This window comes from Emydura macquarii, unplaced genomic scaffold (genome assembly GCF_026122565.2).
Source record: "Emydura macquarii macquarii isolate MOO-44397 ecotype Brisbane River unplaced genomic scaffold, CSIRO-AGI_Emac_v2 contig_2141, whole genome shotgun sequence".
NCBI classification, from domain to species: Eukaryota; Metazoa; Chordata; order Testudines; family Chelidae; genus Emydura; species Emydura macquarii.
The window spans coordinates 95969-116118 of record NW_027132278.1 but is presented as its reverse complement, the minus strand read 5'-3'; the positions used below and the strand labels follow the sequence as shown (position 1 = coordinate 116118).

At 49.5% G+C, this 20150-nt stretch overlaps 3 protein-coding genes and 1 long non-coding RNA gene across 4 annotated transcripts in view; 1 reads left to right on the top strand and 3 right to left on the bottom strand.

Moving 5' to 3' along the window:
• Positions 1-20150, top strand: part of LOC137160140 (zinc finger protein 271-like) — a 150583-nt gene that overhangs the window by 74959 nt on the left and 55474 nt on the right. The gene's annotated exons all lie outside the window — the stretch shown is intronic.
• LOC137160139 (NACHT, LRR and PYD domains-containing protein 1-like) lies at positions 597-12956 on the bottom strand. The gene is made up of 9 exons (XM_067558578.1): positions 12858-12956; positions 12711-12775; positions 10879-11102; positions 8936-9195; positions 7889-8014; positions 6355-6495; positions 5341-5379; positions 3738-4023; positions 597-1457 (listed from the first exon to the last, which is right to left on the bottom strand). The coding sequence occupies exons 1-6, from the start codon at positions 12954-12956 to the stop codon at positions 6361-6363; spliced, it is 909 nt and encodes a 302-aa protein (XP_067414679.1). The 3' UTR covers positions 597-1457; positions 3738-4023; positions 5341-5379; positions 6355-6360.
• LOC137160145 (uncharacterized) lies at positions 13279-16386 on the bottom strand. Its single transcript, XR_010921798.1, has 3 exons — positions 16284-16386; positions 13823-13879; positions 13279-13355 (listed from the first exon to the last, which is right to left on the bottom strand). It is a non-coding gene; the product is annotated as an uncharacterized lncRNA (long non-coding RNA).
• Positions 18506-19980, bottom strand: LOC137160138 (apoptosis-associated speck-like protein containing a CARD). Its single transcript, XM_067558576.1, has 3 exons — positions 19620-19980; positions 18794-19042; positions 18506-18513 (listed from the first exon to the last, which is right to left on the bottom strand). The coding sequence occupies exons 1-3, from the start codon at positions 19978-19980 to the stop codon at positions 18506-18508; spliced, it is 618 nt and encodes a 205-aa protein (XP_067414677.1).

Below are 20150 nucleotides of genomic sequence, written 5' to 3'. Positions count from 1 at the left end.
GGTCCCCAGCAGCACAGCCCAGAGCCCCCTGCTCAGAGCACACCTACTGGCTGGGCCCCAGAGCTGAGCTAGGCATGGCCCTGTATTTCTACACCTGGATTGAGGATCCCAGGGGAGCCAGGCATCTGTACAGCCCCAGGGACCAGCCATGCGCCAGCCCAGAGACAGAAACTGAGGCACCAAAGGGACTTCTATAGAGAACATAGGCCCCGAGGGCTAGTAGGCACCTACAGGAATTGGTAGCAGTGGAAAACCTGGTATGGGGATTTCACGGACACCTAAATTTTGGATTTAAGCACCTAAAATGGGAAGTTTAGCTCCTGGGACCTTTTTTGGATCCTGGGCCCATGCTCCTTCCACTCACTGTAAGGATGGGTCTCTCACAGGTGAGTACATTGCAGGCTTGCCTACTTTGTAGACTAGGTACAAGGCTCAGATGTGAGTCCCCTGTTTACCCAGCATATAAGGCACTGCCCTGCTACAACAAACTGAGATATGCAGTTCAAGCCCCACCTGAGGTTACATCATTTCCCAGAACATCCCTTTAGCAGAAATACCAGACACTGAAAATGCAAAAGAAAGGTTCATTTGATGACTGCGAATTCCAGAGCAGCGTAGTCCTGTGGGCTTTGGACACTCCTGTCTGATTCATTCTCAGCACAATGCAAATAACAATGGGACCGTTCAGGTATTTTTATGAAGAAAAACAAAATGTAACCAAGTTATACGGATTGCCTCTTTTGCCCTTTTAACAACACTATTTGCATAGAGGGAATATGATCCGTGCAGAGGCCGGGGATTGTGAGGGTGAGGCACAGAGCTGGGGTTCAGGACTCTCTGGTTTTATTTCTAGCTCTCCACTTACCTCCTATGAGCCCTTGGACATGATTTATCTCTGTGAATCAATCCCCAGCTGTAGAATAGACTTAGCAGGTGTGACTGTGTGACGCTGGCAGGCCAGTTGCCAGCTCTTGCCAAGATGGCAGGTATTAACTAAGAACTGACAAACCCATAGCTGGAGACCAGAGCAGTTTGTATGTTAGTTTTCCTCAGCCTCACAAAGGACCAGTTCATGTTGTGACGTGGGACAACAGATCCCTAGCTCACCAAGGGGCTGAGCCAACTCCACTAATGTCTGTGACTCACTCAGCTGATACCGTGATCAGCATCTAAGAAACTGCTGCCTGGGAAGCAGAGTCTTGCCTCGGGTTCAGGGGCGGGAGCTGCACTGTGCTGATACGCAGCTTCTGTTTCCTCAGTGATGTGCTGTTTTAATTGTCCATCCGGAGCACGGAAAGGCTCACACTGAATGTCGCCAATGTTTCTTCAGAAAAACGGAGGGACTCTGTGGCACGCGTGATCAGTTCTGTAGGGTGGGCACTCCTCTTCAGAGAGGCGATCCCAAATCCATCGCGGAAACAAGGCTACACATGGAATCAACGTGATGTGGAAGTTTCCTGCAGAACAGAACAGAAATTTAGGACCTTGCTGGCTGGAGCTGTCCAGTGCACAGCTCCTCAGTGCTCTCAGCACATCTTGCTGCTCACCATGGACCAGATCCACAAAAGTATCTAGGCTCCTAATTCCCACTGATTTCAACAGGAGTTTGACATCCAGTACCTGTGAGATGTGGGCCCATGTGACTTACCAGTTTTACCATCTTATCAGTGGAGGGGGAGGGTGTGACACTGTATGATTGAAACATGACCAGTTATGTCATTCATATTGCCACTCTTAGAGCTAGTTGACACTTCAAACTTACAGTGTGCAGCTTTATCGGTACAGCTGTGCCGCTGTAAGAGCGCTCGGGTAGCCGCGTTACGCCGACGGGAGAGAGCTCTCCTGCCGACATAATAACACCACCTAAACGAGCAGCGGTAGCTATGTCGGTGGGAGAGCGTCTCTCACCAACATAGCGCTGTCCACACAAACCCTTATCCCAGCAAAACTTATGTCACTTGGGGTGTGTGTTTTTTCACACCCCTGAGCAACAGACGTTTTGCCGGCCTACGTGCTAGTGTAGACAAGGCCTTAGATAAGGTATAAAGTACAAAGCACAGCATGTACGGTGTCTGTGGAAAAGTTATGATTTGCAAAATCATAGAATCATAGAATCATAGAATATTAGAGTTGGAAGGGATCTCAGGAGGTCATCTAGTCCAACCCCCTGCTCAAAGCAGGACTAACTTCAGCTATATCATTCCAGCCAGGGCTCTGTCAAGCCTCAGCTTAAAAACCTCTAAAGATGGAGATTCCACCACCTCTCTAGGTAACCCATTCCAGTGCTTCACCACCCTCCTAGTGAAAAACTTTTTCCTAATGTCCAACCTAGACCTCTCGCCCTGCAACTTGAGACCATTGCTCCTTGTTCTGTCATCTGCCACCACCAAGAACAGCCTATCCCCATCCTCCCTGGAACCCCCTTTCATTTGTATGCACGTATCATCTCTGTATCTGAAGTCATGAATATTGACTATGTACCTGTATTTCAAATGTGGTTGCTCCTTTGGTAATACCCACAAGGTCATTTACATCCAGCCTGGCCAACACATTGTGAATGAACTATGGCCCATTCAGGAACACTTAACTCTTACAATGACCCATAGAAGCAGCTCGTATCCATCCAATGAGCCTTCCTGTGGATGTGTTACCAGAATATGAGTCACCGAAGCACGCAAGGGCATGTGATTAGCTCATGTGACCCTGGACTCCATCTTGTGCCTGTAATTTTCCACAAACCAGGACTGAGAGCAGTCCCTCCACATGGGAGAAACCGGGAAGCATCTCCATTTTGCCTCTTTCCTGCTTTGATCTCTGGACTATGGATTTACATTAAAAGGTAATCAATCCAATCAATGGGCTGAAGACCTTCCAATCTTCTGGAAGTTACCAGAGATTTTACAAGACATTAATTTATTCCATCATTGCTTCAAATCTGATACAAGAACTGTGCAATGATTGTATGTCTATGATGTCTTTGACCATTTTAACTCTCTCCTCCTTTTCTCTTTTAAATAAACCTTTAGATATTAGATACTAAAGGATTGGCAACTGTGATTATTGGGTAAGATCTGAGTTATATGTTGACCTAGCTATGTGGCTGATCTCTTGAGATTAGAAGAACACTTTGTTTGACAAAATTGGTTTTGAATAACCACTTATCTTTAAGTCTAATGTTGGGGTGGTGAAACAAGGGCTGGATATCTAAGAAGACCGCATTTTGGACTTCTTGTTAACCAGTGTGGTGAGACAGAAGTTTACTTTGCCACTGGCGTGGTATAACTTATGGAAGAATAACCAGCAGTGTGGGGTGAGTCTAATCTATTTCTCAGCAGTTTTTCCCTGAATCTGGCACCTTCAGCTGTGACCCACTGAGGCACGGTGACAGACGGGAAGGAACCGCTCAGCACACACACGTTCTACAGCTTCTGGCTTTGTGTGTGTATTATATGTAACAATGCAAGAGGACCCCAGATTTGACTAGGGGGCCGGGGTGCTTTCGGAAGAGAATGCTTTACTAAAAATGCCAACCATGGGAGTAGGAGAGAGACACTGATCTTTTTACTATAACGTCTATTGGTTCTTGCAAGGGGCTCAGACCCTGCAGAGATGAGCATTGGAGAGAAAGATAAAACCCTTCCAGGAAAAAGGCACATCCTGATAAGCTGGAATAGTCAGACCGAAGAGATGGGAATCGCAGCCAAGAGGAAGCAAATGGGAGCTTCACCCTCACTCACCTGGTGTCCTTCTCGAGCGTTATTGCTAGATCATTCCGGCTAATTTCCTTTAGGGCTTGAATGGCCACTTCAATAGCCGCTTCCATCGTGTAGTACTGCACCAGCAGCTCACACACAGTCAGGGAGTCAGCCGTCTCCAACTTCCCATTGGGGATTCTCTTGCATCTCTTTGGTAGCTCCATGTGGTTCAATCTGGACTTGAATTTCTTGATATCTGAGATCCCCAGCTCATCCAAAGTCCCCTGCAGGGCATCTCTCAAGCTCTTAGACATATTGTCTTGGATGTCTGTTGAAACCAGAGTTTTGTCTGTCACTATGTCTCTCCTTTTAAGTTTTCCAGTGCCAGCCTTCCCTCCTCCACAGCATCTGTCCCGCCAGCTCCTCTTCCTCATCCCCTCTCCCTATGATCGGAGACTCACAGGACACAGAGCTCATTGGGACAATGAGAACTGGGAACATGAAGTCAACCGATTTCCTGGAGGCTGGCCACTGGTGGAGGGACAGGGACACACCAGCTTCCACCTTCCTCTTGCCCTATTCAGTATTCAGTGCTCTACAGTGGTGGTTGACAAACTATTCATGAGATCTCATGTACAATGTGATTAATGTGGCCACATAAAAAAACCAACCCTCCAGCTAGCCCTTATAGTTGGAAAGAAAATCTTTTGATGTGATTTTCACATAAACAGATGCAGTGGCATCTGTCCGAATCTACAGAGAAACTTAAACAATTGCTCAGAGAGCTGTGATATGACCCAGTTCAACTCAATGGTGTGTTAACCCTGAAACCATATAGTGATAAATATCAAGTAGCTAACATTGTTGACATTTTAATAACTGCAGCTAGCTAACATTCTTTCAGGGAGCACTAGGCTGATGGATAACTGACATTTCAAACAGGAGAAGAAGTGATACATTTTCCAGCATGACTTTCGTAAAGGAATGGTCACTGACGCCTAAGTTCAAAGAACCTTTTGGGACTAACAAACATTCAGTAAAAATCCCTGCAGTGTCCATCTGAAAAACAAATATTTTATGTAGCCTATAGAGAGAAGGGCAGTAAACTCACCACTGTTTGACTGGTGAGTATTTTACACTCTTGTGGTGTCAGCCCAGCTAATTCTGCACTATCCAGAGTCATCTCATAACAGAGAGATCCAGAGGATGCAGGAATGCTTTCCCCAAGAAAAGCTCCCCTGCCAGTTAAACAAGTCAGAACGCAGGGAAATACACCATAGAGGAGAATCCTCCAGTCCTAGCTTGGCACTGAAGGTGGAAAAGTTTCCTCAGGTCCCTTCTAGCCTGTCCTCACCGTGGCTCACAGCAGGATGATTCTCCCCTCTTCCCCCCCCCTTCCCCCAGTTTATTCTCCACGATTTAGAGATGGGCTGGAGGGGACCTGATGGTTTTTCTCCACTGAGCAGAGCCCTGGGGGACAGACCGCAGGGGAAATCCTGTCCTGGTTTCCCCAGTGGGGTTAGACTTGATGAGACCTAATGGAGCTTCTCCACCCGACGCTGTGCTGCAGGCAGAAGGATTTCGGCCTCTAAGAGAACAATTGGGATCACAACTGGGATCACAAGCTCCATGAATTCCTGCTCACCTGCTTGTGTTGGGGTGGAGGCGGAAATCATCACGTCCCCTGGAAGTGAGGAGGAGAGAGGGAATCAGATACTGGGGTTGTGCTGAGAGCCCACTGGATATCTGCTATTTGATTGGCTAAGCCCGTCACATGGCAGTCAGCTAATTACCATGTATTGACTCCATATTCCTGTAGCTACAGCCCTGAGTAGTAATTTCCACAGGTCTCTTCTCCATAAGGCTAATGGGGGGTAGGGGGTTTATTAATTCATTATTACGGCCTGATCCAGAGGGCACTGAGCACACACCGCTCCCAGTGGGAGGTCAGGAGCCCAGCATCTGTCAGCATCAGGCCATTTTACAGCACCCACCATGCTGAGTTTGTGAATAGGGAGGGAAGGATGGTCTTGGAATGAAGGCACAGGACTCCTGGGTTCCTCTCCTAGCTGTGTGAAGGAGTGTGGTCTAGTAGTGAGCAGGGGATTGATAGGTTTTAGGCAATAGCCACGTCCTTTGGACGACCACCTTAGTGTGGCTGAGAAGGTTGAAGAAGACTGCCATGCCGTGTGCTAGGATAGGGAGGAACTGGGGTGGCTGTAGAGGCTCGATTCCGCTGCAGGTGAGCAGGGAGAGATGAGACAAGAGGAAAGGCTCATGCACTTATGGGTGCAACAGGTCCAAACCAACGATGAGGGCTTCAGTTCTTCTCCGTGATGATTCTCCGGCTCGCTGGGCACCTGTGCATAGAGATACGGCTCTTCGTGCCAGTGAATGCAGGGCCCGCACTAACCATTATTACTGTCCCAAGCAAGTACAGTGATGTGATCTCAGTGGCTTTTCCAAACCTGCTTCTCTGCTGTCCTCCACCCCGCCCAGCCCTAGCTCACATCCCCACCGGCTGTGAGAGGTGGCTGGGCACACATGTCCTGCCTTACTCTGTGCACATGGGTTGGCTCTAGCAACCACAAGTAGGTGCTGGGAGGCAGCTTCTTGTAAAAATCCCCTCCTCTCTGCCGGGATCTTTGGCTGAACCTACCTGGTCTCACAATTGTCTCCCAGATACGTTGCTGCTCATTCTTCTCCACCAGCTGAGCTCCAGTTTGTCCCCCAAGTCCCTGGTGTAGATTTCCATGTCTGGATCCAGGCAATGAGCTGCCATATTGCAGAACTCCAACTCCTGCAGCAAAGACAAGGCGTCCCCTCGGGGTGAGCCCACCTGAGCCAGCCAAGCAGGAGTGAACCATGCATGTGGATCCTCAACAATCCTCCCTGAGCTGTCAGAGCAGCAGGGGCCTCCCCAGGTTTGCCTCCCAGTTCCAGGAGCGCAAGGAGACACCAATATAACTTTTAATCCCTTTCTCCTGCAATGCTTTGCCAGAGGAGCTGTGAAGGCCAAGATTATAACCAGGTCCAAAAAAGAACTAGATAAGTTCACGGAGGATAGGTTCATCAATGGCTACTAGCCAGGATGGGCAGGGATGCAACACCATGCTCTGAGCGTCCCTAGCCTCTGTTGGCCAGCTGGGGCTGACAGGATAGATCACGTGATGCTCACCTGTTCTGTTCATTCCCTCTGAAGTACCTGGCATTGGCCACTTTCGGAAGACAGGATACTGGGCTAGATGGACCATTGGTCTGACCCAGTATGGCTGTTCTTATGTTCTCCTCCTGGGCTTGCTCTGCCATCAGCTTTCATGACTGAGCCCTATTGCTTCTCTCCAACAGCCCCATTGAAAGCAGAAGAGAGGCAGATTCAGCTCCCACCTCTGTGCTGACGATACCCAGTTCAACCTCTCTACCCGCTCTGCCAGCCTCCCGTCTCCTCTGGTACACCCTGCAGCCGGTTCATGCACAGCTCAGCTCCTCACCTTCTCTTCCATGCACGTCCCTGTCTCCGCCTTCTCCTTCCCTGTCAATAGCTCCACTGGACCTCCCATCACCCAGATGCTTCCTGCAGCACAGTGCTCCCCCCCTTGCACTGCATCAAGGCAGTGGGGTCAACATTGACTGGGAGGCGAGAGCACACCCTACTCAGCCACCCTCGACATCCTGTGCTATAGCCCTCCTCGTGCCGTCTGTAAAGTCTGCCTGAGGCCTTCACGAGAGGACCCGTTGTATTAATTTTAGGTCACGTATCCCTGGAATTCCAGGAGACGGGGGGAGCGGCAGCCAAATTTTACTCCCCACATCTCTTTCTTTAAGGACCCAAAGTGGAGTGATGGGAACAGTCCATCCCCTCATTATTTTGTCCTCCAATTAGGCCCAATATCTGACACACCAAGTTTGGTTCATTAATTTCTGGTCCCTCATTTTCTTGTTTAACAGGCATGATCTTAACATAGTCATTGAGTTAGATCCAGGGAGCTTTTTTGCTTGGACTAATGCAGTCCATCTCCCTTTCGCACCTTTTCCTGGCCACCCTAACTGTTATGGGTTATTGAGACACTTTATGAACTTGCACTCACTTTTTACAGTTCAGCTTGCAATAAGGGTAAATTTGTAGACCCAGCTTTCACTACAGACCCTAATGTTAAGTTTCCATGGAAGCAAGGAGTTTACATTTCACATACCTTAGGTATCACCTCTATGCTTGAGGGACTGGATACAAAAGAACAAGAGCCAAAGTACAGGGGCTTGCTTTTAGAAGGCTTGCGCACCCGTTTTGACTGGTACTTCATTTCATTGTCCTCAATGGCCTGTAAAGTACAAGCACAGTTATTTCTTGGAGATCCAGAGAGAGATGGCTGGGCTCAGGGGAGAAAGGTTCCGGGTTCCTTTTTACTGATACACGGCAGCCCTCGGGGAGAATGTCCATTGTGAGACCACGAGCAATGGTATTACGAGAGCTGCGAGTGAGGAGTTACCTCGGGGAACCTGCATTTTTAGAGTAATTTTGCTCCCAGTAAGGAAGATGAATCTGCTCCCATCTACCCAATTGCCCTGTATTCATTTCAAGGCTGGATCCTTATTAAATGAAGGGGTTAGGAACTGAGTAACCAGCCTTGTAACTTTCAGAGGGCCTGCAAGACAGCCAGGCTCTACCCTAAACAACAGGAATGTGGGGTACAGACTGATTTCACATAACGCGCCTTTCAGGACTTCTTCCTCCAAAAAGCAGAAAAGGCCCAGCCAGGCCTGAACCATTCCACACAGGCTCTTTATTCCTCACAAGAGGTTTCAGACAGGCATGTGTCAAAGCACAGGAGGCAACCCTGGCCAGGGGCTGCAGGTGATGCACTCTCTCCTCTGTGTAGCTGCCTGACTGTTTGCCCACACAGAGCTGCCTTCCTCCCCATATATAAACCCAGCCCGGAGCTCCAGAGCTGTCAGTCCTGGCTACCTTCCTTATCCGCATGGCCCAGGTAGTCGGACTGGGCATAACTCACTCAAATTTAACAGAAATCCTTTCTAACATGTCAGAGGTAGAATCACACTCTGGGGAGTGAGATTGGTTGGAATCAATTGGCCCTCAGAAGCACACGTCACTGCAGTGGTTTGTGCATTTATTTCACCGCAGGGCTTGCTAGAGGATGGGGCAACTCACTCCTTCCTCTCGGCACAAGTGCAGCTGGTGAATCTGCACATCTGCTGTATATTATTACTGGATTCTCCTTTACCTGTGCTATTGAGCGGTCTCTGGGTATCAGGTAGAGGTGGAGGGTTATGTCTGCGGCCTGGCTGGACCGATAGAGCAGGACCAAGGTGTGCACAGGAGGAAATAGCTTAGAATAGATCTGTTTCCAAAGCACTCCAATTGGAGAGAAGCTGGGGTTCTCCAGCACGGCGTGGAACGGCCTCACTTGCGTTGGACTCTCCAAGGTCATCCCACAGTCTACAAAACGGGCAACTTGAAGGTGAGAAACGTCAACCACTGCGCCTGTTGAAGGATAACAAAGAACATGAGATTGTACCTGTCTTGCTGTCCAATGGCTGGATCGGAGCCTGAGAGTCAGGACTGTTCCCTGCTCTGGGAGGAAATTTCCATCGTAGACAGCTCAGTGTTCGTTTGTTCTCCTCAGTGTGAGATTAGCATTTTGCAGCCAGTGTTTCTGGCTTCTTGTCCCAAAAGATCAAGTGACCTTTGCCTGATTTCCCACTAAATTTCTGGCTCTGGAATGATCTTTGTCACGGCTCTGCTCCTGCTGCACCGGGGTGTGAGAAGCAGGACGGTTGATCGCATCAGACACCCAGATGAAGACAGTCCATCTGTGAAAACAGCCCTGCCGCACACCTGCAAACGCCTGTTACTGCTCCCCTATGGAACCAGCTCTGGGATGCTTGGATTCAAATGCCCCTTCCAATGACCTCTGTCCACTACCTGAACTGACACCTCAGGGGCCTCCGCTGCATGACACAGTGGTGCAAACCGATGAAATCTAGAGCAGTGCTATAAAGCACTGGTGCTTTATACTTAATGCTTGGTAGGTGAAATCTGAGTCTAGAACTCACAGCCAGTTTGGGGCAGTGTGTGCCTCAGTTTCCCCTATATCACTGATATTCAGACCTCAGTGATTCAGGAGCCAAATTCGCAATCAGCATTCCCCAACAGAGTCACAGTAGCATGAATTAATTATTTCTTTTACTAGACCACTATTCATATTTAAACAGTACGAGAGGGGAAATATCTATATATATAATTCTCATAGCAAATAAGTTAATAACTTAGTGCAAGTTGATAACTTAATTGGTTAATAACATAATAATAACACCCTGACTGGTTAATAACTTTAATATCGTGTGCTGCAAAGAGCTGCAGGAGACACATTAAAGAGCCATCTGTGGCTTGAGAACCTCAGTCTGAATATCACTGCCCTATACGTTGGATTGTCCCCTAGGAAGTGGGAAAGGGTTGCTTATTCTCCAGCAGGCTACCACACAGATGTGGCTGACACGTGGCTGTCTCAAGTGTGTGGGGCCCATGAAAAGTCCACAAAGACAACGGCAAAGCCAACCTCCGGACATTTGCTACCAAGCAACTAAAGATCACGGATGGCCCATGCCTCCTCAGGAAGGCAGCCAGGTTTGACCTGCTGGAGAACAAAGGACTGAGGAGGTGCCGAGTGGGATTGGCCCAGGAATTTGGACAATGGGGACAAACAGAGCAGGAGCCAAGGGGGTCATACCGGTTGGTTGGGGGCTCTGGGCTAACCCGGATGGACCATGCTGTAACTTTCTTCTCTCGATGCTAACCAAGGACTTTCTATTCTGTGTCCAGGTGACTAATAAGGCTTCTGTTTTGACAGCACTGTGTGAATGTTCCTGCAGCTGCTGCCAGAGGTGCATTGCTCCCTAAGATTGTACAAGTCTCCCTCAGGGGTCTGCCTCAGGTGATACTCGCTGAAAAGAGCTCATGGCATGAGCTCAGATGTTTTTCTAAAAGACAGGTAATAAGTTTGGGGACATTCTCTGTCCTGTATTTTACAGGAGGTCAAACTAGCTGATCGCAATGGTCCCTTCTGGCCTTGGAATCTAAGAATCTAAATATCTTTAAAAATCTGGCTCATGGAAACCTCCTGTGTGGCTAAAAGGAGCCGTTTGTAGCGGTATTTTACTATCGTACCTGCGAGGCACAGGAAATGCGGGAGGTGAATGGCTGTCATGGCCCCGGCCGGTTCCACCCAGATGTCGAACAAAGGGCTGGCCACCATCCATTGCTGCTTCTCAGCTGCACTCAGACGCCGATCCCAGGAGTCGTATCCGTACTGGATGGTCACTGCTGCCCTCACCTCAAACCCCAGTTTGGTTTCAGAGCAACGGAACGAGCCTGCCCTAGGGAGGTGAATCCTGCATGGCACGGGGAGAAAAAAGTCAAACAGCGCCGTCTGGAACCATCTCACGTCCTTGTCTGTCTGATCCCAGGTGCCCTCCCATTTATCCCTTTAACTCTGCCTCCCGTGCTTTGACACCAGGGTTACTCTATAACCACAACAGAAGCTGGGTGACAATGAGAACACTTGGCCCTTCTCACATCCCATTCCTATGAAGAGCTAAGGAGAGTCAGGCTAATTGAGTGGATTGATCCCCTTGTGAGAGAAGGCTGAAAGCCAGTTGCTGGCCCAACACTCTGATCACTTAAGCATTAATTAGTTCCCCCAGGAAAGGCCTGATGGAGAACAGGCAATCAGAGCAATCCATCCCCTGTCATCCACTCCCATCTGCTGGTTATCGGAGGCTAGGGACACCAGAGCATGGGGTTGTATCCCTGACCAACTTGGCTAACAGCCATTGATGGATAGATCGTCCATGAATTTCTCTAGTTCCTTTTTAAACCCCATTATAGTTTTGGCCTTCACAACATCCTCTGGAAAGGAGTTCCACAGGTTGACTGTGTGTTGTGTGAAGAAGCACTTCCTTTTGTATGTTTTAAATCTGCTGCCTATTATTTTCAGTGGGTGACAATTGCTTCTTGAGTTGTGAGAAGGAGTAAATAACACTTCCTTATTCACTTTCTCCACACCTGTCACAATTTTATAGACCTCTATCACTTCCCCTCCTTAGTCAACTCTTTTCCAGCTGATAAACCACAATCTTTTTAATCTCGCCTCATCCAGAAGCTGTTCCATCCCACTAATCATTTGTGTTGCCCTTCTCTGTACCTTTTCCAGTTCTAATACCTCTTATTGTAATTAGAAAATTATAGCTAATTATCCCATTAGCTGAGAGGGCCATTAAGAAGCACTGGAAGGAGGTGCAGAGCGGGGAGGAAGTCAGAACACAGGGTAGCAAGATCTCTTGCTCTTCCTCTCCCTGGAGAAAGGGGCTGAGGACTGGAGAAAAATGTAGAAGGTGCTGCTGCATGGGATTGTGATGGTGGTTCAGTGGAGGGTATATAAATAGCATTCACGGAGGTGCTAGCAAACAGAAAGTACCCAAGGCTGTTTGTGGGGATTGCAGGACAGGGCACAGCTTGTCCTGTTACACTCCTGACTCCTCCCTCAGCTTTCTTCTGAAATATGGGAACAATTTTCTCCCCATTTTAGAAATGGGGAAACTGAGGGACAGGGACGGGAAGGGACTTGTGCAAGGTCTCTCAGTAGCAGCACATGGCAAAGTTGAGAGTAGAACCCAGTTTTTCTGACTCCCAGCCCCCAATGCTCTAACCCGTCAGACTCCACTCCCTTCCCAGAGTTGGGGAGAGAACCCAGGAGTCCTGGCTCCCAGTGTCCCCAGCTCTAGCTCATTACACTTTGCTCCCCTCCCAGGGCTCTCAAGACTCCTGATTTCCAGTGACCTCACCCCCTCCTCTGCTCTACCCATCCATATGAGTGTCTCTCTACACAGAGCCCACCCTCAGGGGACACTGCACACTCAATGCGATAGGAGAAGGCCTGTGCGCCCAGACACAAATAGTTACAGAGGGGGTGACACCAAACTCCCAGCCCCAGCTCTCACCTGTACGTCTTCTGGTTCCAATTTGGGCCCCAAACAATCTCGGGGTGTATTTCTTCTGGAGGATCCTAAAATGCAGGACCAGGCGTTAACTGGGCCTCACTGGGAGAAGAGCTCTTTGCAGAGGGAACCTGGGCAGCTGTGGGCTACTGGCCAGTTGAGGGCTCTTTCCCTGGCCTGGGACCCTGGCAGCACAGTGGGAAGAGGGGACTCAGTGATTGGCTGGGTTCCAGCCCCCCAGTCAGTCATTCCCCCTGGGGCGTTTCCCAGGTGACTGAGATGCCCCCAGTCTGGGCAGTGGTGACATTCTCAGAGGTGTGGCTGAGGGGGAGAAGAAGGGGGAGAAGAGGTGAGGTGATAGACAGACAGACAGATAGACATACAGACAAGGAGCTACAGAAGTAGCGAAATGGACAGACAGGGATCTAAGAAGATAGACAGACCCTGGTCTAATTGTGTGTCTATTTCTCTAAGACAGTAGATAGATAGATAGACAGACAGACAAGGATCTAGGCAAGCAGACAAACAGACAGACAAGGATCTGAGGGATCCCACAATCCTCTACCTCCTCTCTGGGACACAAGTCACATTTGTCCTGTCCCCAGGGGTCCCAGCTGGGATCTTCACTTGGGCTGGTCTCTCCTGCAGCTGAGACAGGGAAAGGCTCTTTCACATCTCACATTCTCCCAGCGTTGAATAACGAGCCCCCGTCCCCTGGCCAGAGCGATAGGACCTGGGAATTTCCATCAGCAAACTCCCCCGCGGATGCATCTGTTCTGCATGTTAAAGCAGCTCTGATTCTGCCGCTGTGCGTGGACTGCTGGGCTTGCAAGGCCTGGGGGAAGGACTCTGTGTTGAGGGAGAAGGTGGGGCGGGACAGGAGGGATCAAGGAGGAGGATCAAGGTATAAAGAGGAGAAGAGTGGACAGGATGGGGTTGGGGGCAGCAGAGGGAAGGGAGAGCCCTGAGACATCCTGCAAGCACCGGATGCAGGTGATGGGGGCAGTGGCAGGGTCAGAACAGCAGGCCAAGGGGATGTTTGGTTTCTTTCTGCTTAGCCATGAGCAAAGCCCATCAAACCACCCGCAACTCTGGTCAATTTGAACTTCACTCACCTGCACCTCCAGCCGCAGACCCAGTGGAGGGAAGCAGGGTCTGTTTGCAGGTGATCCCTGGGGAGGGATGAATTATTAATAATGTCAATAACATCATTATCATCTATTTCCCAGGCTCCTTCTACTGCAAACTGTTTTCCAGGGATCCATATGCAGCCCCCTCTGGGATCATAGAATCATAGAATCTTAGAATATTAGAGTAGGAAGGGACCTCAGGAGGTCATCTAGTCCAACCCCCTGCTCAAAGCAGGACTAACCTCAGCTATATCATCCCAGCCAGGGCTTTGTCAAGACTCAGCTTAAAAACCTCTAAGGATGGAGATTCCACCACCTCCTAGGTAACCCATTCCAGTGCTTCACCACCCTCCTAGTGAAAAACTTTTTCCTAATGTCCAACCTAGACCTCCCCCACTGCAACTTAAGACCATTGCTCCTTGTTCTGTCATCTGCCACCACCAAGAACAGCCTAGCCCCATCCTCCCTGGAACCCCCTTTCAGGTAGTTAAAGGCCGCTATCAAATCCCCCCTCATTCTTCTCTTTTGCAGACTAAACAAGCCCAGTTCCCTCAGCCTCTCCTCATAAGTCCTGTGCTCCAGCCCCTAATCATTTTGGCTGCCCTCCGCTGGACTCTCTCCAACTTGTCCACATCCTTTTTGTAGTGGGGGGCCCAAAACTGGACACAATATTCTAAATGCGGCCTCACCAATGCCGAATAGAGGGGACTAATCACTTCCCGTGATCTGCTGGCAATGCCCCTCCTGATTGCAGCCCAATATGCTATTAGCCTTCTTGACAACCAGGACACACTGCTGACTCATATCCAGCTTTTTATCCACTGTTACCCCCAGGTCCTTTTCTGCAGAGCTGCTGCCCAGCTCGTCAGTCCCCAGTCTATAGCTGTGCATGGGATTCTTCCTTCGTAAGTGGAGGACTCTGCATTTTCTTTGTTGAACCTCATTAGATTTATTTTGGCCCAATCCTCCAGTTTGTTTAGGTCACTCTGTATCCTATCCCTACCTTCCAGGGTATCTACCACTCCCCCCAGCTTAGTGTCATCTGCAAACTTACTGAGGGTACAAGCTACCCCATCTTCCAGATCATTAATGAAGATGGGACACAGCAGCTGTGTAACTTCCTCACAGCAGTACGGTGCTGTACAGTGTTAGAAATAAACTGGTATTCTTTTTCAAACTGGGATTCCTGTTTGAATCTCAGTGAGAATTACTGAACAATCCAAGTTTGATGTTTCTTGCTTCAATCCTTTTGAGTACAACTAATCAAAAACCAGGGAGAAAATTACAAAAATGTTTCTAATTTTGTTTCCCCTCCCTCTCCATTTTAATCAAAAGTTCCAACCATTCCTGTAACTGATGGTTCCCTGATGGGACCTCAAGAGGCTACTGCTAATAATCTGGATAAAAAATAGGAAATATGACTTTAAATACAACAGCTCTAGTTTTGCATTATCAAGCAAAACCTTCCATTGTATCAGAAGGCAGGATAAAGGATGGGGGGCAAGGATGGATTGTACAAACAGAGGGGATGGGTTGATGGCCAAGGGAAGGCAGAGCAGGATTCAATGTGGTCACCTGCACCCACAGCTGTGACATGGCCCCCAGCCTGCCCGATCCCTTGGTTTCACACAGGCGGGAACATACAATGGGCCTTGGAGGGCTGAGATCTGGAGCCTAGATAGAATGAGAGTGTCACAGATGCACCCATCCACATCTAGCCGAATGTGCCCCTGAAGGGCGTTAGTGACTCCTGCTGAACTCTGCATGGGGTGTTGCGGAATGGGCTCTCACTGTGAGGGAGACACTGGGTGACTGTCCCATACCTCCTGCATGAAATCCCCCCTCCAGTCCCCTTTGTCACAGCTTCACCTGCTGCAAAGGAGATAAGAAATTACAAGAACTCTAGTGCATGAGGCTAGAGAGTTGGACTAAAATCAATCAGAACTGTGGGTTCATCTAGCCACGTATCCTGCTCCCTTCCTGCTGCCCCTGCTCAGACCAACGAGCCCATCTAGCCCAACATCCTTCCCCCTTGCTGTCAACCCAGTTCAGAGGTATAAGTCTGTGCAGTATGGCAACTGCTTGGCAAAATTGCAATGCAGCTACCTCTGGGGTTGGGTCAGCTGGTTAACAGCCCCACAGCAGTGTTGCACAGGAATCACTCATCCGGTGCTGAAATGTAGCCACTTCTGGGGTGGGGCATGGCAGCTGGCTAACAGCCTCCCAGGGGTGCTGCACAAATAGCAGTTTGGGACAGGAAGTGAAAGAGAATTCTGAGCCTCCTGGACTCTGAGGGTGTGCACAAGCCTAGTTACTTGTACAGAATGGTAACTGCAAGGAATAAAGTAGCTCCACTGGCACCGTGAGGGCAGAAGCGCTTGTGGCTGCAATAGGCTGGTGTGCATGTTAGAGAGAGAGAAGTGGAGCTACAATCAGCACCACTCACCTCCTGCCGCCTCAGTCTTTGCAGCAGAACTGGGGTCAGAGTCAGAGTCTTCGCTGGTAATTTCTGAAAAGAAAAATGGAAACTGACAAAATTCCAAACAATCTGAGCCAAATTCCGACTTCAGTGACCCTGGTGTAAATCCAGAGCAATGAAATCAGTGCTGGATTCTGATCTGAATTACAGATCAGATCTAAACTCAGAGTGACTCCAAACGGATTAACCATGAGTTCCAGTCCAGTGCGCTCTCCACTGGGCAACACTGCCTCCCACTTTGCCCACATCTTTCTTTGAAAACAGAGATTTGAAACTGGATGACAGTAGGTGAAAATTTCATTGTACCATTATGATTCTATCCCTGCAGCACCCCCTACTGGCCTCCGGCAAGGCAGAGCCCTGCCCATGAACAGCTCTTAGTCTGTAAACCTAAAAGACGATAGAAAGATTCCCAGGCATGTGCCTGAACTGGAGTTCTTTGAAGTCGACTTTGCACATCCCTGCTCCTGGGATACACCAACAGTGCAGCACGGAGGGCTGACAGCAGGGCCTGTTGAAGTGCCTCCTGATCTCCCCTTACTCTACCTGTATGTGCTGCATAAGGCGTGGCTAGGAAAGGGGGCCTGGCGCTCCAGCCCCCTTGGTTCCTCCCACCACTTCCTCAAGCTCAAAGTTGTCTTTAGGGTTCTGAGGAAGTGGGGAAGGTGGACGAGGAGTGTGACTATGCAGGGTCCATCCTGAAGAACTCCGGCTCCAGGTCAGTAATCTTCATGTCTTCTTCAAGTGGCTTACAGCATATTCCCTCTCCCGGGACAGCCGGTAAGCAGCACTCCTGTCTCTGAATGGCAGGGCGCCGAGTCCAAGTTAAACAGTGATAGTAATATGGCCTGACCAAATTAGCTCCCAGCCGGCTCAGGGCCGAGGCCGACATCTCCGTACTCAGAGACCCTTTGTGCTCAGAACTGGAAGGTTTAGCTGCCAAGGCGTGGGATCCCATCAAGTTACAGATAAGGAGGAAAGTAAAGAATTGCCATGAAATTAATAAAATAATCAAAATGAAAAGACCAAATCTACCTAAACTGGGTAATGAACTAGCCAGCCAGAAGGAGCTAGGAACGGTTCATTCAACCAAGGTGGGTTGGATCAACCCAGTGAGGTTCTTGGCCTGTCTGGTACCACAGCAGGAAGAAACTGAGGCAGCAGGGGCATCACACCCTCCTTTATGGTCTTATCGAGAGAACGTGCAGGAACAGTGAGGGGCGGGCAGAAGGGGGTGTGAGAACACTCCCATGGGCACCGCTAGCCAGGAGACGGTTCCACCGTGAGAGCTGCCCCACCAGCGCGTCCTGTGAGTGGGAACGTGCAGAGGCCACTTGCAGAAGAATGTCTGTCCGCTGGTCCAGGTAAACCCAAGGGAATCAGGAGTGGGGGCCCCACTGGGCCAGCCACTGAGCATAAAGAACGTAAAAGCTGCCACAATGGGTTAGACCAGAATTCATACTGCCCAGTGTCCTATCTCTGACAGTGGCCACTGCAGAGCTTCAGGCGGAGTGTACAGGACAGGGCAATAGTGGACTTACTACCCATCTTCCACCACGGCCTCTGGCAGTCAGAGATTTAAGATCACCCCGAGCATGCGGTTGCGCCTGAAGATTTTGCATAACAGCCATTGATGGACCTATCATCCGTGAACTCAGCCAGTTATTTTTTTAGCCTAGTTATATGCTTTTGGCCATCACAACATCCCATGGCAATGAGTTCCACAGATTAGTTGTGCACTGCGTGAAGAAGCACTTCCTCTTGTTTGTATTAAACCAGCTGCCCATTAATTTCATGGGGTGACACCCCAGATTTTTATATTGTGGTAAAGGGTAAATAGCACTTCTCTATTCACTTTCTCCACACCAATCATGACTTTGTAGCCTTCCATCATCTCCCCCTTAGTCATCTCTTTTCTAAGATGAACATCCCTAATCTTTTTAGTCTCTCCTCGTACGGAAGCTGTTCCATGCCCTCAATCATCCTTGCTACCCTTCTCTGAACCTTTTCCAGTTCCACTATGTCCTTTCTGAGACGGGGCGACCAGAACCGGACACAGTATTCAAAGTGTGGGCGGACCATGGATTTATATAGGGGCACTATGTACACAAATCCAGCAGAAGCCAGGAAGAGTGTGGGAAGGGGTAGCTCAGACCCAGTAGATTTCAGAGAAAGGGTGTAAAGGGAGGTCAAGCACCTGAGAGTGGGCGGGGACAGGGACAGCGAGTGTTTGCAGAAGCGCTGCCATTCTGTGAATAAGATCATGGTCACTAGTGTGGCAGCTCGGGTTAATCCTATGGGCCAATTTACACAACTCACCCATGCTCTGGCCTGGGTACTCAGGGGCTGCTTTAAAGGCCACAATAGCACAGTGATGGTCAGGGAATAAAAACTCTGAGAGATGAGCTTGTGTCCCCTCAGGGATGGAATCGGGGTGCAGCATCTGGGGAGCAGGGGAGGGGATTCCATCAATTTACCCTCTAGCTCTTTGATGAGGGCTCTCTTGGTGGCTCTCAGCACCCAGTAGAACCGGTCCTTGTCCAGTTCGTTCCAGCTCGGCACCAGCTCGTCCAGCTGCCGCATTTTCTCAGGGTCAGCTTTCTCAGCCGTGATGCTCCCGTGTTGCTGAGGGTCTAACACAGTGTCAGGAAGCAGAGCCAGGACTTCATCCACCCTGGAGACTTGCTGGATCAGCTGCTCCGGATGCCGCTCGACAAAATGTCCTTCTGGGGAGAGAGAGAGATTTAAAAAGTGATGAATTAATGGTTTACCAATCAGTCCTGGCCCTGCCTCCTCACTTCCCCTTCCCAGGCTTTTGGGGTAGTTTCTGTGGCAAAATCACAGGGAGGAAGCAGTTCTGTGCCATTCACGCTCCCTCAGGGGACAGGGCACAGTCTGGCTTTTTCTAATAACTAACCGTTAATAACTAATTGTTTCTTTTATGTTCAGTGCCTTTGTGTCCCCACCAGCGTCACTCAGGGAGGAAAGATCAGAGCGAGCAGATTTTCTTGGTGTCATTTATGTACCCTCTAGCTCTTCTTTGAGGACAAGGCATTCTGTTTTCAGCTTCAGGTAGGACCAGTACTGCAGCACTGAGCCCTGGCTTAGCACTGGCTGCTTCTGCAGCTGCCGCGCTATCTCTAGGTTCATTCTTTTAGTTCTGTTGTTCTGGCATTTCTTCCTGCCACAATAGCGCAGTGATGGCCAGGGAATAAAAACTCTGAGAGATGAGCTTGAGTCCCCTCAGGGATGGGATTGGGGTGCAGCCCCTGGGGTGCAGGGAAGGGGATTTCATCGATTTACCCTCTAGCTCTTTGACGAGGGCTCTGTTGGTGGCTCTCAGCACCCTGTAGAAACAATCCTTATCCAGTTTGTCCCAGCTCGGCACCAGCTCATACAGCTTCCGCATTCTCTCGGGATCGGTTTTCTCAGCTGCGATGCTCCTGTGTTGCTGAGGGTCTAACAAAGCGCCATGCAGCAGAGCCAGGACTTCATCCACCCTGGAGACTTGCTGGATCAGCTGCTCCCGATGCCGCTCGACAAAATGTCCTTCTGGGGAGAGAGAGAGATTTAAAAAGTGATGAATTAATGGTTTACCAATCAGTCCTGGCCCTGCCTCCTCACTTCCCCTTCCCAGGCCTTTAGGGTAGTTTGTCAAATGCATCCTCTTCCCACTTCCACAGAGAATGATGATCTGTGGGCTGGGGTGGAAATAAAATAATCCGTTTCCCCCTCCATCCACCACACAGCCTCCACTGATCTCTACGGGAAGTTTGCCCTGAGGTCAGAGGGAGAATCTGACCTTCACACAATAAGTTAATAACTAATCGTTTC

Coding starts and splice junctions, on each gene's coding strand:
- LOC137160139 (XM_067558578.1), bottom strand. CDS start 12,956: ATGACTGACTGGGGGGCTGGAACCCAGCCAATCACTGAGTCCCCTCTT. Junction 12,776..12,857: donor AAAGAGCCCTCAACTGGCCA/GTAGCCCACAGC, acceptor CCTGCATTTTAG/GATCCTCCAGAAGAAATACA. Junction 8,015..8,935: donor GAGACCGCTCAATAGCACAG/GTAAAGGAGAAT, acceptor TGTACTTTACAG/GCCATTGAGGACAATGAAAT.
- LOC137160138 (XM_067558576.1), bottom strand. CDS start 19,980: ATGCATTTGACAAACTACCCTAAAGGCCTGGGAAGGGGAAGTGAGGAG. Junction 19,043..19,619: donor CCTCGTCAAAGAGCTAGAGG/GTAAATCGATGA, acceptor CTCTCTCCCCAG/AAGGACATTTTGTCGAGCGG.